Source organism: Solenopsis invicta, chromosome 16, assembly GCF_016802725.1.
Source record: "Solenopsis invicta isolate M01_SB chromosome 16, UNIL_Sinv_3.0, whole genome shotgun sequence".
NCBI classification, from domain to species: Eukaryota; Metazoa; Arthropoda; class Insecta; order Hymenoptera; family Formicidae; genus Solenopsis; species Solenopsis invicta.
This window is the reverse complement of record NC_052679.1, coordinates 26,046,802-26,065,794: the sequence shown is the minus strand read 5'-3', so window position 1 is coordinate 26,065,794 and position 18,993 is coordinate 26,046,802. Positions and strand designations below refer to the sequence as shown.

The 18,993-nt window shown below is 27.4% G+C and overlaps 2 protein-coding genes across 6 annotated transcripts; both read left to right on the top strand.

Annotated features, from left to right (window-relative positions):
- The first annotated feature begins 929 nt into the window (after positions 1-929).
- Positions 930-18,793, top strand: LOC105193869 (G protein-activated inward rectifier potassium channel 3). Of its 5 annotated transcripts, none has more exons than XM_039458745.1 (10): positions 3,540-4,433; positions 5,221-5,512; positions 13,500-13,614; positions 14,076-14,308; positions 14,661-14,934; positions 15,050-15,242; positions 15,333-15,554; positions 15,624-15,874; positions 16,621-16,862; positions 17,836-18,793. In XM_039458745.1, exons 2-10 carry the CDS (start codon positions 5,268-5,270, stop codon positions 17,837-17,839), a joined length of 1,779 nt encoding a protein of 592 aa, XP_039314679.1. In that variant the 5' UTR covers positions 3,540-4,433; positions 5,221-5,267; the 3' UTR covers positions 17,840-18,793. The 5 variants fall into 5 exon arrangements, with proteins under 5 accessions (XP_039314681.1, XP_039314679.1, XP_039314682.1 ...); XM_039458748.1 differs by lacking the exon at positions 5,221-5,512 and adding an exon at positions 10,432-10,522 and having other exon boundaries at positions 3,543-4,433; XM_039458746.1 differs by having other exon boundaries at positions 3,545-4,433; positions 15,636-15,874.
- LOC120359764 (oxidoreductase-like domain-containing protein 1) lies at positions 1,571-3,471 on the top strand. The gene has a single exon (XM_039458749.1). It carries the CDS (start codon positions 1,736-1,738, stop codon positions 2,051-2,053), a length of 318 nt encoding a protein of 105 aa, XP_039314683.1. The 5' UTR covers positions 1,571-1,735; the 3' UTR covers positions 2,054-3,471.
- Positions 18,794-18,993: the final 200 nt, after the last annotated feature.

The window sequence follows — 18,993 nt, the reverse complement described above, 5'->3', positions numbered from 1 at the left end:
TTATTTCTGCACATTCCTGCACTAGACTGCACTGGAACGTTCCTTACTCCGTTTGTTTTCTGTTCCTGAACTCTCTAAATAAGTGTACACTTAAAATGAAATAGATAGATGTTTCAAAGTTAGCGAAAGCAAGAAGGAACGTTCCAGTGCAGTCTAGTGCAGGAATAGAAAACAAGCCTCTTGTTTTCACTAACTTTCAAATATATATCTATTTCACTTTAAGTGCACACTAATTCAGGGAGTTCAGGAACAGAAAACAAACGGCTATATATTGAGTGTATTCATTGAACTATACTCTAATAGCGTTTTTCATTGGGAAAACTAGTGCGCACTGAGTGTGCACTTGCCGCTGGCAATTGGACGTTTTGGTTCGCGCGATGACGGTGCCAACGGAAACGCCCAATTACCTGCAACAAGTGCACATTCAGTGCGCACTAGTTTTCCCAATGAAAAACGCTATAACTGGAATGGGCACTGCCATATAATGTCCGTAAGCGGAAAACGTGATAGAAATAGCATGATGCGAGGGGCCACCTCTCTTTTTCTAAGCGTTCTCTGCGCATGCGTCAGCATTCATCTTACATTCCTACTCAAAAGTTAAATTTCTTCTTTGTTTTCATGTTGATACAGCATGTAACGGAATTTGTGGAAACGAGGAAGAAATTAACTTTTACTTAAAAGGTTACTTAAATACTTAAAAAAATATAATACAATTTTGCTTTTGTTTTATTTATGTACAGTCGTGTTCATTATAGTTGCGACACTTTTTCTTCGATGGTTTTTGGAATGTAGTCTTGCTCATCGAGCGGCGAACGTAATTGGTTGGATCCACAAGTAAGAACCAATCATGTTCTCAGCTCTTGTTATAGTTGTGTGTTCAGAGACGCATCTAAGAAAAAGTGTCGCAACTATAATGAACACAACTAGTATAACACAATGTCCATTAGTGAGAGTGAGACAACTAAAATTTTCTCTTGTGTCGAAGCTGGAAAGCACCCTGTAAAAAGCTCATTAAGGTAGGATCCACTTGACACTACAAATGTTTCGAAGCATTTACAAATTAGCCAATCAAAGAATGTTTCGAAGTATTTATAGCGACTACGACCCATTTGATGCTAAAAAGGCTTCGAAGCGTTTAATTAACCAATCGGAACAAAGAATTTTATATATTGACAAATCAAAGAGTGCTTCGAAACAATTGTAGCGTCAAGTGGACCGTAGCCTGTATCAAATAAATTGTATTCTTTTTTCTTTTTACGTGGAAAGAAAGAAAAAAGATGAAGTGTGAAAGGCCGCGGTCCGATTCGCGTTTAAACCACTATTGGCTTCATTCTACTCTTGTTTATACCTAATGAACAATAAAGATAAAATGATGCCAATAGCGTTTTGAACAGTTTTGAACGTGAATCGGACAGCGGCTAAAGTGCAGCTGAAAAGAACAATCTATTTACATCTATGGTTTTTATGTAATGTCCTAAACATCACCTTACTGTTGCAACAAGGTTAGATAAGATTTTCTTGAACTTGTTCAAAATCGTTTACAAGAAAAACAAAAAGTTATTTTTTATTTTGTGTGTGTGTGTGTGTGTGTGTGTGTGTGTGTGTGTGTGTGTGTGTGTGTGTGTGTGTGTGTGTGTGTGTGTGTGTATGTGTGTGTATTTTTTCCATTAATTTATTCATTAAAAAAACTGTTATTTTATACTTTTGACATGCATCTTTCCCAGAATTAAAACAAATGACTTCCACGCTTCGATCAAGACTGTTTGTTACTAAAAGTCTTTGTTATTGTCGACGGAATTTATCGATGCAAAAGGATGACGAAGATCGGCTCGAACATGTAAAAGAATCTTCAATCGATGATTTAACGGAACCAACTAATTGCTGCATGTCAGGATGCACGAATTGCGTATGGATCAAGTATGCGGAGAAATTAAGCAACATGATGGAAAAATCCAACATAGATCTGCAAAAAGCTATTTTTGAGAAGGTGCAAGATCCTAATATGAGAGCGTTCCTGGCAATGGAACTGAGGTGTCGAAAGCTGATAAAATAGCACGAATGCATCATTATAAAATATCAGTGTGAGAAAGAATAAATCTGGAATAGAAAATTCACATGGCACTTGAGAGCATTAAGCTAAAGAATTCACAAATAAAAAGTATTGCAATTGCTAAACGGTATCTTCTATACAGATTGTAAATAGGATTCTACAGAGAAACAATGAATACTTGGACAGTATGCATACCCAAAACCAGGATATAAAGTATATTAAAGATATTATTAATACATCTTTTAGACACTATGTTGAAAGATATCTTAGACCAGTCTTTATAGTTGATACTTATATTTAAGACTACATTATAATGTAGTAAATACTACATTAAGTACTACAGTCTTAAGTACTATGTTAAGATGTCAAATTAATCACAAAATCTTACCAGCATTTAAAAATGTCTAAAACTTGAAATAACCATATAGCTCGAAACAACATTGTAGCAAGATTTCAATATTGAAGAAACTTAAAAAAATGTTACTATAACATTATTAGAATATTCTATGTTGCATGAATTGAATTCTGACTTGAGACATCTTAAACCTATACCTGTACTAAATTACTCATAGAAAATTAGAGATTGAAGATTGTGAATTGGAGAATAGAATCCAATCAATTAAAATAAAACAAATTAAAATTATTTGATTAGTTTAATTCTAATTTTTTTATTCACAACTCTTAATTTTCAATGTAATCTGCAGTTGCATTTAGATAATTTTAAATTATCTAAACTAGATAAAGATAACATCATTTTATAGAGATAATTTTAATATCACTGTTGAGTAAAACTATTTTGAATACAAAAACGATATACTCATATGTTTATTTATAAATTTTTCTTTCTTAAAGACAAGACTTGTTCAAATAATTCAATCTGATAAAAAATATTCTTTTAAATCAATATGCAAATAAAAATCAAAGTTGAAAAATATAGAAAGAATATATAACTCACATTATAATGATCGACATAATTTTTTGTACAAATTTTTGAACCACTTATAATTTCAGGATAATTTTTGTATTGCGTTACTATTTTCTGATCTCTGTTATTATCACTTCAAAAAATTCTGTTAGGCTAGATGGTAAGTAATTCTAATTTTGAAACAAAGGACAAAATCTTCGTACTCATTGTTTTACATTAACTTACAATTAGATAATTTGTAAAAAATAATTCTTTCATTCAAAGTGTGTATAATAAGTGAACTTGGAGCTGAAATGTATAAGTAAAATTAAGACCAATGAAAATATCAAACATAAATGTCTTTCATCCAAGATAAAGATTGAGATAATATATCTTGTTTGGATTACTTCGTGTAAATATATTGTATATATGTATGTATGTGTATATGTATATATATATATATATATTTGTATGTATATAAATGTATATAAGTATATAATATATGTATATGAATATATATAACGTTGTATCATTTTATTCAAATTAAATTGAAATTATAAATTAATTTTTTTTTTTTTTAATTAAATAATAAAATGAATAAGATATGAAATCAATAAATAATAGAATAAAAACTCAACTAATGAAACGTTTTTATATTTAATGGTTGTGTTGAGCGAAACGCTGAAAACTTTTTGCAACAACGGAATCTTCACAAATTGTTTATTATGAATTTGTTATAGCATTAAAATTCACAAAATCAGAGTAGATAAAATCGAGGAGCAATCTTATATCCCGCGTAGTGGTCGCTTATCACGTCACGTTCTTGTTTTGTGATGACGCACTTACGCTCGCCTACGCGCACTCTCGCGATTTATTTTCGCTTGGCCATTCGTGCATTCGCGATTTGCTGCAATCTCGGCGGAGCCTCGGTTGAACGCAAAATGATGGCCGCCTATTCCCGAACAATTTGCGGACAATAGCTTCTTAATATTGCTATACTATTGTAAATTTTAATGTGTGATTACATTATACGCTGTGTCCAAAAGAATTTTCATCATAATATTTATTTTTATGGAATAACAGCATGTTAAGTGAGTTTGTGAGTGACAAAAGTAAAATACATGGTGATAAAATCGGATTGATAGAATTCAGTCATGTTTTCAAAGGAGATTGAATTGTTCGGTATATAAAAATTACGACATCAAATAATTTAAATTAAAAAAGAGGAAAGAAAACAAGTTTTTATTAACACGAAAGTTAAAGACAAACGTGAATAAATCATAAGAGTAAAAAGTGAAAAATATTAAATATTTTTTTATATCTTTATAACATCGATACGTAAGAATGTAAAAGAATATTTGGATATTCGAAAAAAATAACAGTGAATTAAATCTTTTCGAAACGTGAAAATATACCTAGTGCAAAATCAAGTGAATCTATAATGTATAAATACTCTTGAGCAACAAGTGTTCCCCTAAAGTAAGTAAAGTATTCAAACACAAATGTGTTTGTAAGATTCCTATGAACACATTTATATTCAAAAAAACTACTTGAAATTTTTCGAAATCAAAATACATTCCCCAATAATTTAAGGAAATCAAATTTTGATGTAAAAAACGATCTTTGACCTAATCGGCAATGCTTTTAAAAATATTTTTTAAGACGTAAAAAACCTTTTTTCCAAACATTTTTGTTGACGTTAAAAATAATGAGTTATCTTCCTTTCTTTAATTAAAAAATGTTTATATTTAATGTTTAAAAAGACGTTTATTGTAACATTTAAAATAATATTTCTTTAACATTTGTGGAAGATGTCTATAAAAAAAAAAAGAAAAACCAGCGGCTGTGCAGCATCCGTAGATCGAACATTTTTTAATTTATATTTATGTTTTCAAAGTTTTTAATTTTTGTTTAAAAAATACAATTCAAAAACAAAATAATATATCGGTGTTAGTGACTTTCCTCTAAGTTATAATATTTATATAAAAATTTTAATTTTATAGAAATGAGGTAATCAAAATTAAACTATTCATAATTTAGTCTCTTTATTTTAAAATATTGTTAAAGAAAAAGTAATTGCAAATTTTAATTAAATTACCAAGCTATGTATGTAAGCGCTCTCTCTCTCTCTCTCTCTCTCTCTCTCTCTCTCTCTCTCTCTCTCTCTCTTTCTATATATATATATATATATATATGTATGTATGTATGTATGTATGTATGTATATTGGTATAATTCAAACAATTACCTTATTAAATAATATCCCAGAAATGTGAAAAAATTAAAAAAAAATAAGGGTGACAAATAAAGAAAAAATGGACTACGAAGAACATGAAGAAGAAGTCTCAAGTATAAAAAATCCCCCAACTATACCTTTAGACGAATTATTGGCACACTCGTCGATACCGGCGGCTACAGTCGCGGTAAAATTATGCGGTAAAGATTCTGTGAAAGAAATAGAAACCGCCAATCAGAAGAAAAGCGATATCTTAAATACATTTAAAAGAAGAACCTTCAATAGGATCAGCTTTAAAAGTGAATCAGGCCCTCTGTTAAACAGGTAAAAACTTCCGTGATGTGAAGTCAAATCTGATGAAATAAGTTTTCACGTAGTACGTAATATATTATTATTATTACACTAGTATTGCAATGTTGCAGTAATATTATAAATTACAACGAATATAATATTACAGAAAAAAATTTAGGAAAATATTATATTGCTGTATGTCGCAATGTAATATTTTCCAATTATATCATAATGTAATATTTTTGTATTACAATAATTGTATTTTATTGCAATGTGACATATAAAATATTACTGCGCAAATTATACAAATATTACATTAATGCATTATGCTGAGATGGATGCGACGACGTTCTATTTCTCGTAATTAAAAAATTACACGCGATAAAATAAAAAATGTAGCATTATAAGATTTCTTAATTATATTCTGATGAAATGATGATAAAATGTTTTCTTTAGAAGATTAATCTCTAAAAAATTGGGCTTAGAGATAAAGTTAAATATAATGTAACTGCAATATATTTGTGTATAATATATAAATATTGAAGTCATTTAATTTCTCGTAATATTACATAAATATTACTATAATACAATAATGGTAATGTCAATATTATATTATTTTGGCGAACATTTTTTAAATTACTATAATGTCTTAATAATGTTTCGACAATAACTCCTAATAATACTTTACCATAATATTGTTACAAAAAAATAATACTGTTTTTGCTATTGCGAGCTATACTGAACTATATAGATCATATTATCATTATACAGAATGTTAAATTTCAATAATTTTGGAATATTAAAATAAAATAATATTTTTTTAAATATATTTCATTTTGTAATATATATTTTTGGTCAATATCAATTAATGATTGTCATACAAACAGCTATAATTATTTTACAAAATGGCAATCATAATAAGTTGCAATTATAATTCGAACTCATTTTCGCTTGTCGTGAAAATTTTCCAGACATAAAAATGCCGATTAGTTGATTGATTATTGTTGCACTGCTTAGAACTCGAGAAACGCTATTGAACATTTATAGAGTGAGTAATTATACAGTGAGTAATTATACAATGACACGTTAATTGTTTGCTAATGTAAGTACGTAAAAGTTTTATTACAATGAAAAGAATAATTGTAACTAAATAAATTATTTACACAGAATGTTAAACAATTAACATAAAAACATGGAATAAAGCGGCGAATTCGAGTAAACGGGCGTGGTAAACGGTGAGCAAAAAAAGAATTAACACAAGATAAAGTTGAATAATTAGATAAATATGTATTGAATATTAGATCTTATATTGTTAAAAAATTATTCAAAACTTAGAAAATACATTGTTTTTATCAAACTTAATAATAAAGTGCCTATTTAGTCTTTCTATACAATAAAAATAACATCAAAATAAATCTTATAAAAATAGAAACAATTTTTATTCTCTTCGGTACTTTTATAAGATAAATAATTTATTTACAGTCACATTAATCCTTCCTCTTTCTCCCATGTGAGATATTTTTATCTAAAGTGATTTTTCCCTTCCTCACACAAAATGAATATTATAAGAATACTTTATGTAAGATATTGTATTTTATTTTAAATTTTACATAAATTACAAAATATTTCATTACTAAATGAAATTTTTTGAAGCTATGCGAATTATATACATATTATTTAATTCAATAATTTCGATTACTATTTATTCTCTAAGTATTCTGAATTCCCACAGTTTAAACGTATACATAGATAATTGCTTTTTTTATATCTATTGTTTTGTTATTAATAATTTTTAAACTCATTATTATTTTTTATTATTATTATTTTTAAAGATTTAATATATACATTATTAATATATACATATGTATATATTAATATATACATATGCGTAATGTGCAGAAATAATACGCATATTATGTGTAATCAATCGATTAAGATTGGCAGACGTTGTTACATTATTTTCTGTCACATTTTATTACACTTTAACGTTACATTATTTCATAACTAGTAAAATCAAGGTGGACATGTACAGTATTATTAAAAGAATTTTATTCTGTATGTTAATAATTACATTACAGTTAATAAAACAAGAATTTCAGTTATAATTAAATTTAATAGAAAACTTTGTAAATATTAATATTTATTATAGGTTTATAACATTTAATTTTTATATGTATTTAATTTTGCATTACTAATATTACCTATACGTTAATAACTATTGTAATACATATATCGCGCATTTTATTTTTATGTCGTTACACATTGTGTAACAACATAAAAATAAAATGCGCGATATATGTATTATAATTTGAATATTTATATATATTTTTTTCTTTATTTTTTTATAATGATTTATATAAACATAAGAAACACTAAAAAAAAATTATATCGCAAATTCCAAAAAATTATATTTAATTTTATGCATAGTATTAGTATAAATTAATTCTTCTGAAATGTAAATGATATTTTTATGAATTCAAATGTTAAATAACTATTGGAAACAATTCTTCGAAACAATAGTCGTAACCTTGTATAAATATGCATGCATTATATAAGCATGTCGATAGAAAGAAGCTTATCGCTTCCGCGTACGATAATGTCAGAAGAACTTCGTCACGATGATCGTTTAAACCGCATTTATCTGTTAACGTAATTTTCCATACAGCAAGAAGTAATAGCATACGCTGTCTATGTGTATATTATAACAAAATAATTGAGATTATCCAAAAAAATTAGATAATACATACAATTATCAAGAAAATTATAAAGCTAAGATATATTTTAAGAGGTACGATATTTAAAGATATCTAAAACTACGATAGAGAATACCGAACGAATTATAAAGTCAACTATACAGTTTTTACATAGAATGCTTATCAAATACATCATGCTCGATGTTATGTATTTAATAACAGCGCCACCAAAATAGGTAGAACAACGTAAAATTCGAATTAAGTACACATTTTTATGAAACTCGGAAAATAAAGATACAATGGTTATTATTTCGCCTATTTACAATTTTTCACTCAAGATCTTTTAAAACTAAAAATTGCAATTTATAATTTAAATTACGTTCGGATATTATCATTTGAATATTCTTTTATCGTTTATTTTTATGATGGAAAGTTTGTTCTATCATTGATTTCCCTCTTTGTGATGATTCAACAAATTCAACAAATCGTGCCAAAAAGACAAATAAAAATCGTTCTGAGCCGCCAAGAACCGAAATTACATTTGCAGTGTTCGGCCAGCTTTGATCCTTTAACGAACGATTGTGGTTAACAGTGTTTGTATCCGTTACGATAATCTATTTAGTATGAATTAATTAAAAAAAAAAAATATATATATATAAAGTGTATTTTTATATTAAATATAAATAAAGTGTTTCAAATGTGTTCTTTAAAACTCACTAAACTGAAGAAAAAATGTTTAGTTAACGTTGCTTTGTAAATCAATTCTTTCAAAGTAAACAACGATTTTTTATTTCAATAATGTAAGTTATATGTATATTAGCATCTATTCGTCGCTTATAATATGAAATGCGAAGGATTATGTTATATTAATAATACTGTAATAATTCAATATATAAATATATTATGCTTGATTTTTTTAGTAAAATTGCGATAGATAATGGTAGTTGAGATTATTAATTAGATAAGTCCTATTTGAAATATGTAAATTGATTAACAATAATAAATCTCGTTCTTTCACGCGAAAATGATTAACATGTAGTTTATATATCGATTAAAATATTTCGACTGAACGTTGTGTCTAAAAATATTCAAACCATCTAATAACCATCATATATTTTTCAAAATGTTTTATTAATAACTTTGTGGTGTTGTTTGTTTTACAATAATTACAATGTAAAAGTCTACGTTATAAAATAAGTGTAAAAGTATCTTGAGATTTGTGGTGAAAAAATTGCAGTATGTTAGTATTTGTATTATTTGAAGAATTCTTCAAGAAACAATTGTTATGTATGTAACAGTTGATGCGTGTACCTCTTTATCCTTCCAAATTATCCAGTAAAAGTAATATTTGACTTCTCAGAAGTGATGTAAATTCATTATGATTGACATTTTAATTATTAATATAATTAGTTTTATGTAAAAAGTATTATTAATTTTTTATAATATCAATTTATTTATAAACAGGCAAAAATTCTTATGTTATTTTTAAATATAAACGTCAACCGCACATTTTAAATATTTAGATAGACATTTCGTATGATCAACTTGTAAGATTATTTATCTATCAAACAAACGTATTACTATTATTGCTTTCTAATGTACATATAATTTTGCAAATATGCGGTTTTTTAAACAGAAGATTACAGATGTGATTCTGTGAATCAATAATAAATTTCCAACCAAACTCTACAATTTTGTTATGAAAATTTTGGATTTGATACATTGAATTTCAAAAATTTAACAGATTTACAATACTAGAACTAGAGAGAATCTCTATCAAACAGATACAAATAAACCAGTAATTTTTCAAAAATTTTATAATATTACAATATAATAGTACAATATAATAAAGTATATTAAATAATTAATTAACTCAAAAATTGACATTTTTTGAAGAAAAAATTGGTTTTGAATTTATTGAAAAATATGTAAAATTAAGACATGTGTTATACGGGACATGCTGTTGCATATAATAATATTTAATAATAAAATACGTATTTATTTTTGTGTGACTTATATTATTCTATAAAATTTTTGTATCTCATAAATAGGTTTATCTAATCATAAATAGATTTATAAATAAATCATTATTTATTTTTTCAATAAAAAAAGACTGAGACTAATAAATTAAAAAAATATAGTAGTTATTAAAATTTATCAATTTTGCGCCGATCGCAAAATACCTATGGAAATGATGGATTTAGAACGACGACATTCGTTGGATGCTAAGAAGATCTATTATCTGTATGATACGGACAGGTTATCGGGACTGTGACGGGCAATCTCACAAGTGTATGATCGTCAAAGCGACGACTTCCGGCGAAGCAGCCTGGCGCGAAGAATCGTTCAAGTAATCACTTTCAATAAGCTTCTCTTTTCTTCACTTTTTTCCTCTGTGTTTCGCATATTGTAAAAATTACACATATTTAGATTATATATATTAATTGTATATGTATATCCCCATACTTAGATATTTATAAAATGTTAACTTAAATTTTCAATGTTCTATATATATATATATATATATATATATATATATACGAAGTAAGGAAAAAACAAAAGAATGTTCAAATGTTAATAAAACATTTAGTATATTATATGTCGCAGATCCATAAGCAGTAAATGTTCCTATCCCGCTAGACAAAGACAGAGGTATATTTCTTATAAATTGAAATCATAAAATAAAATAAAAGGTACAGCATTATATGAGATCTTCCGTCTGTATTCTAATGAAAGAATTTCTCTGCCTATACATACACATATATATATATATATATATATATATATATATATATATATATATGTATATATATATATATATATATCTCGAGATTGTTTTACTAAAAAATTTTTTTAATTCTTTAATTTTTGAAATATGAATCCTTTTCAACGATAATTATTAATGTTAACCAATGCAACAAATAAAATGCTATTCAAAAATTAATTTTATTTTTACAGAGTAAATAATTTTTATAATTTAAAACTTTTTATATTACAATAATCATCATTTCATGCAAATATATAAGAAAAAACATTATATCTGCTATATTTCTCAATATTTTTGTTTTCTGTCGAATAAGCATGGAATTTATAAATATTAAAACTGTATGCAAAATATACTTTTTGTTTCGAAATAAAATCGCCCACGTTCCATCCAGACGAGAAAGTGCTCACGATTGAAACAATCAACAATAAGAAATTTAGTAACATTAGCAGAGAAAAAAATTTTTGTTTAACCAAGCAGTTTCAAATAATTTTTAATTAATTTTTAAGATACTTGAGTTTCGAACTTTTCTCTCATATAGTATATATTATTTTTATTTTTTATTATCTTAATAATTAAAAAATTATCCGCACTTTTACGCGCGCGCGCGTGTACACGCACACACACGCACGCACGCACACACACACACACACACAGATCTTAGTACTCAATAATAATTTCTTAAAATAAATTTATATTTACATTTACGAGTTCCCTAAATTGTGCGCCGCATGTTTGTTGGACTTAAAAACGCAGCTGATAAAAAATGTAATATTTTGAAATTGCTGAACAATTTAATAATATTTGATACCAATAAGCATATCTACGATCTTCCAATTTTGAAAATGTTATATGTATACATTTACATAAATTAATATTAAAAATTCTGCATATATACAGATGCGTGCATATTCTAGAAATTCGTGTGTGTGTGTGTGCGCGCGCGCGCGCGCGCGTGCGTGCGTGCGTGTGTGTGTGTGTGTGTGTGTGTGTGTGTGTGTGTGTGTGTGTGTGTGTGTGTGTGTGTTCCAAAGATATTCCTTTCTAAAGAAAATTGTAATTTTTTATTTTAAATTAGAATTTTTATTAAAATTATCATTTTTCGGAATATATCCAAATTTCTAGATGATACATACATACATATGTACATTTGATATGTATATATGTATATATTGTACAAATTAATTATTATATATTATATATTCTTTATTATAATTTATTTTATAATCATAATTTATTTAGTGATTAATTTTACAATAGTCTATTTTAAATAATCTTACATCAATTATTTGTAACAATTGATTTTATGTTGATTATTGTATGTTCTTTCTCTCCTTCTTAGACATAGAATATAAAATAAAAATTTTTTTTTATATTTTTATATATAATAATATTACACATGTATTACATATATTCATAAAACGATGCAAAATTATTAAAAAATAATTTTACGACTATATGATTAAAAAATGAGATTTTAATTACAATTAATTTGTCATTACTTAGTTTCAAACGAAATATCTATCTGGCCAATAGCGTTCTAAATTCGTATGATTTCGCGCAACTTTCAACCCTGACATATTGACCCGTGACGCAAATAGATTGACGACGGCTTTATATCGCATATGCTTTTTGGCATCGCAAATATTTGCGAACGTCATGCATACTTTGAAGTCTGTTTTCACTTTTGCAGACAAAAAAAAAGTTGTTTTGCGAGAAAATTTACGTTATTCTAATTTATAGTATAGTTTTTCTTTTATATTCTTTATTTTTGAATTATTTAAATTAAAAAATCAATATTAGTCAATATTCTTTTAAATAAAGTTATTAGATATGTGCAGTAAACTGAATAAACATAGATATAATTGTCATATAACATACACAGTGGAAAAGATTTTGCAATTAATTTATAGTTAATTTAATATAACATGATTGTGTTATTTAAAAATTTCCTGTTAAACTGATCATTAACATTTCTCAGTGTTAAAATAACACAATTTGAGTAAATAAACAAGCAATATGTAGAAAGGCGTTACATTTTTTACATGATATTCGAGTTACTTTCTAGCATATTCATCTAATGTTAAATTAACACAAAAATTTGAGCGAACCGTTTGAAACATATAATATAAGTATGTTAAATTTAACACGTTTCCAATGTACACAATGTTGCATATGTATACTACATGTATATGTATACACATGACACGTATGCATTACATGACAGTTATATTCGGTGTTTCCTAGGAGTATAGAATGATGAATACAAATTTCCGAGAGTTCAAAGAGATGGAATTTTTCGATAAGCAACAGCTTGTGAAAAGCTCAAGCCTTGAATTTTCAAAACGGTTTTAATCTACAAATTTCCGCAAAACGACAAGATTATGTATCTCTGTATAATAAAATATCTCAATTGTTTTATTAAAATTATATTCTAGAATTATATTCTAGAAAAACTATTTTTGACACCCGATACTTGCAATTAATTCTGTTAATTTGCAGCCTAAATTTGGAAGATTAAGAGTGATTTGCAAAAAATAATTTAATCAATTTTTCTTTTAAGGTATCGCCAAACCAAATTTAGCACCAGAAGAGTTCGCAAAAGAGTCGTTTTTAAACACGGCGATTGTAACGTTGTTCAGGGAAACGTTGCCAAACGACGTCGACGGTATCTTCAGGTAAATATTCTTGGCACATTGAAAAGACAATATAAAATCTAGTTTTAATTTGTAGGTAATATAAAATATCAGAAATATTGTAATTTGTGTAATATAAAATATTATAATTTTCTTAAATTTGTTATTAAGCTATGTTTGAAACAATCAGTTCTTTGTTATAACTTGTTTCAGTTAATCACGATTAATTAATAATTGGATAATTATGGAGAAAAAGATAATTGTGCAATTAATCAAAATGTCGACAAATGTCTATCGAAATGTGATCCATTATTTTAAATATGTTGAATACTGTATTAATAAGACACAAATTGTAGAAATAATAAATTTCTTGTTTAATTACTTTTTTTGTGTATAGTTTTCTTGTACGTAGTTTTAATAATTATCTCATATATACATTCTCAATTTTATTGATATATGCTATTTTGCTATAAAACAAACTGAATTGATTGATCTATTTACAGGATATTTTCACAACATTGGTCGATGCACAATGGCGATGGACATTATTGGTGTTCTCTATGAATTTTTTATTATCTTGGCTAGGATTCGCGCTTATATGGTGGCTGATCGCATACAGTCACGGTGATCTTGATCCCCAGAATTACAATAATGGTACTTTTATCCCCTGCGTTGTGGATATACGCAACTTTGCAAGCTGTTTTCTGTTCTCCGTCGAAACGCAGCACACAATCGGGTAAATAATTACTTTCACACACATCATCAAATGCTAATATCATTTAATAATAATTTTTTTATATTATTGCATTATCATGATTATGAAATCACAATTTGATTATTATACAATAACTTTCGTTATTACTACATATTACTATGTTATTTATACTATTTTTCTTTTGTTTTTTCTTTTCGCTATAATAATAATAATTATTATTATTATAACATTATTTTACTTTTATTTAATCTTTCTCTCTCTCTCTCTCTTTCTCTCTCTCTCTCTATTGTTTGTCTACTTAGAATGTAGTAGTTCATTAAAACAATTATTTTATCGCGTTGTAATATATTTTTATTAAGAATACATGATGTAGATACGGAGCGAAGCACACGACGGACGAATGCCCAGAAGCAATTTTCACATTGTGCATTCAATCGATGACTGGAGTGATTTTGCAAGCGTTCATGGTTGGCATCGTCTTTGCCAAGCTATCACGTCCTAAAAAACGCACGCAGACCTTGCTCTTTTCGCGTAATGCTGTAATCTGCCAACGAGACGGACAACCTTGCCTCATGTTTCGTGTTGGTGATATGCGCAAGAGCCATATCATTGAGGCTCATGTTCGTGCTCAGATGATCAAGAGAAAGGTAAAGTAATAATTGTATTACTACATATCTTTGTACAAAAAAAAAAGTATAAAAGAGAAACGCGAAGAGTGTATAATATTGTAATTGTACCTAACCTATGTGTGATGTGTTTCAGATTACTAAAGAGGGTGAATTGTTGCCGTTTTTCCAGACGGAACTTAAAGTGGGAGGCGATGGAGAGGAAGATAAGATTTTCTTCATCTGGCCTACTACGATTGTTCATAAGATCGACCGGTACTCACCATTGTACAAGGTATCAGCCAATGACATGCTGCGAGAACGCTTCGAAATTGTTGTAATATTGGAAGGTAAAAATGTTGTCGTATCTTTTTGACAGTTTGAAATATTTAATTTAATACGATAGTGATAATTGCATTAATGTTATTAAATATTGGCAGGAGTGATCGAATCCACCGGCATGACCACACAGGCGAGAAGTTCGTACTTGCCATCAGAGATTTTATGGGGTCACCGGTTCCAGCCCATCATTACGTTCCGCAAGGAAACTGGCGAATATGAAGTCAATTATACGCTTTTCAATAACACTTACGAAGTGGATACTCCACTTTGTTCTGCCGCTGATCTCGATCGCATTCGAACGATGCATCACGTAAAAACTGGTACAAATTTTATTATTTGCTATTAATTAAACGATAATGCGTTTTCTTGTAAAATGCCCTTTAATTCAGGCATGTTTCCAGAATATCGCGAAACCTACAGTAATAGTTCATTAACGATGTCTTCTGCGTCGAGCCTGAAATCTTCAACTAACGAGTTACATATGCAAATGCCTGTAACGATTTCAACAACCTCTCTAAACCCGATGCCGATAATAATCGCCAGAACAAATGATTCTTGCAAACGAGAGAACATCAATATGTATCCTAACATATCACGGTCTTCTTCTTCTTCTTCTTCTTCTTCTTCTACACAAAATGAGGTAATGAACTGTTAAAATTATGTAAATATGATGTGTACTGTTTTATTATCTGCCATATTTTATTGTATACCATTTATTTTGCAAAAAATTATTAACAAAAAGATGCTTTTCTAATATATTGAGATTTATATTAATATCTCTCTTATATGAGACAAATATAAATATCGCTACCAGGTATCTAAAGCTTATTATATGTAGATGAATAATAAGAAATTTTATTAATTCTTTATTTCTCAACAAATAACAAGTGTTTTTTGTATACTGAAAAGAAATTAAAAAAAATTGGGATTACATGTGCGTGCGTGCGTGCGTGTGTGTGTGTTGTATATATACATATAAATAAGTGGGATCTAACTGTCTTGAAAGTAATTTTCCCAACCTTGTACTCTAATTAATATTTTTTCAGGTAATTAAGACTGCGATTTATAAAATTTAAATTGAAAAAATATATGGTCACAGAAAATAATGTTACTTTTGTGATTTTTTTAATTCTTTTGAACTGTACAAATTGAATAAGAAAAGTAATATTACAGAATTAAATTGATTGTCTGGATTGATTTAATTCTATGATATTATTTTTTTCATTTATTTTAAGAATTTTGTTTGAAAACGAAAGTGATAGCGCACCAAAGTTCAAAAGAGTTGGAAAATGTATTTAAACAATCGCACGAGGAACATCTTCAACACTAAGATTTTCCCATAACTACATACTTTTTAAATTTAAATTAATTTTTTTTCATATTTAGACGACAAAAGAAGAACATAATATCGAGATTTCAAAGAATCACGAGGATTATAATCATGTTTTGGAGAATATTAACATGTCTTTGAAGAAAAGCAAAAATGAGGAAGAGGATAGAGATGAATTAAAAACCAAGTTAAACTTGACGAAAAATGAAAAAGTAAGATCAAAATCTAAATCTATTGTAAATGTAGCTCAAGAAAGTGATTTAAAGAGATCACTTTGTAGAAGAAATGCAGACATTAGGTAAGTAAAAAATTATATATGAATAAAATTAATAAATGCCTGTCTGAACCGACGCTGTTTGTGTGTGCGTAAATTATTGAATATATCTTACTATTACATATGTACAAATAATTTAAAAGCGCATACATAAATGTCGTGAAAAACGTTATTTTTGACGTTAATGTGACAACGAATATCATCAGCTTGCTACTTGAGCTGGTTCACGTCCTTCGTGCATACTATTTACGGAATGATGGTAAAGACTTTGAATTTCCTTTATCCATTTTCGTCAACAATGTGTCAATGTGTCAATCATTAAAATGTCATCACGTTGCATTGATAAAATTTATGAAAGTTAAGTAAATAAAAGATAAATTTATTGTGGAAATAATTAATCGTATGTATATTTAAACAATGTATAATAATGTATAATACAGTCGATAGCTCACGCACAAACAACAACATTGACTCAGACAGATATTTTTTTTAACATTATTTATCCTTAGATTCTTACTTTATTACGTAAAAAGGAAAGTCGCTAACCGACATAGATCTCCTAAAGCAAAAATTTATCACTCGGAAGTAAAATGTTGTACTTAATTAATAGTATTAATGAAAACATGATCTGCTTAGAAAATTTTAAAAGTAAAAACCTATACTTCACACATATTTAAGACTGTTTTCTATAAATACAATCTACTAGAAACAAATTCTGCGAAAGTATATTATATTAAAAATATATAAAATAGAAATTAAATAAAATGATAATGGAATAAAATGATATTGTAATATAAAATATTGTATTGTAGCATAAAAAAGAGAAATGTTCTCTTTATTCATTATCAAACATATGTTACTAAAATAAAAATTTATTAACGTTACTTTCACGAAAAATAGACAAATAGTAGTATTTAATCTACTTCTTCTTTAATTAGAAAATTAATTAAACAACTATGAATTAAACACTTGGATACATGCAAAAAAATAATTTCAGATAACACCGCCGGCTTATGTGACGTTCGTGATGACATATGAGACACACGTGACGCACGTGTTAAGTGCGCGACAACAAGATTAAGAAATTGACTGGTGCGATAATGAGGTCACTTCCCGTATTAAATTCATCCAGCTTCTCTAACTCCCGGAATATATCATCAATCCTTCATCTAGCCAATTTTAATCAGTCCCTAGTATGTCACGCAAGAGGCAAATTTTTCAAAGGTTTCTTTTTTTCATAAATTTTACATTATTCTAAGTTACATTATTTATTTATACTAAATTATTCATGCAAGATTTCTAATTCTGACAATGACTGAATATTTTTCCGCAAATTTTTTTATTTAAATACATATTTTATTTTGGTTATTTAAAGAAATTCATAATTTTAATTACCTAAATTATTATATTATTATATGGTTACACTAAAGTAAGTATAAGAATTGATTGCCTAGATCATGAAACATAACATTGAATACGAGAACAGGAAATACTGTACTTGTCAGTTTAATCGTTAAGAACCGGATGCTGCGTAGTTAGAAGAACTTGAGTCGCACGAATGCACTACGTGATGTCTTTGTGCCCTAGTTAGGATAATTTAATAACCTTCACTGTGATGAATTTGGCTCATTTGAATTATCTATGAACGTGAAAATATGTGTCATCTCGTAGTAAACTTTACGTGACTCTAAAAAAACGGATTTACAGAGTAAATTAACAAATATATACTAACATATTGATGAGCTCAATATTCCCTATTTTTGTTACAGTAAGCAATTTGTACTTACATGTCTTTGGACTTTTATATCTACATAGTATAATAAACATTGACTCATCTTTATACATTTTGTTATGTAATACACATACACATACACACACACGCGCGCGCGCGCGAACCCACACATGTGTATATAAAATGATTTTATACATTATGAATATTTTTATAATATCTATAATATGTGACTTGAAATTCATATATAATAAATTATACGTAATAAATGTGTATACATATATACAATATATATATATATATATATATATATATATATATATATATATATATATAGTATATATATAGTATATATATATATATACGCTTGAAAAATTTAGGTTTGAGATTTTCTCGTATTTCACAAAAAGTTTCGTAGTCTAAAAA

Coding starts and splice junctions, on each gene's coding strand:
- LOC120359764 (XM_039458749.1), top strand. CDS start 1,736: ATGACTTCCACGCTTCGATCAAGACTGTTTGTTACTAAAAGTCTTTGT.
- LOC105193869 (XM_039458745.1), top strand. CDS start 5,268: ATGGACTACGAAGAACATGAAGAAGAAGTCTCAAGTATAAAAAATCCC. Junction 13,615..14,075: donor GACGTCGACGGTATCTTCAG/GTAAATATTCTT, acceptor ATCTATTTACAG/GATATTTTCACAACATTGGT. Junction 15,243..15,332: donor AATTGTTGTAATATTGGAAG/GTAAAAATGTTG, acceptor AAATATTGGCAG/GAGTGATCGAATCCACCGGC.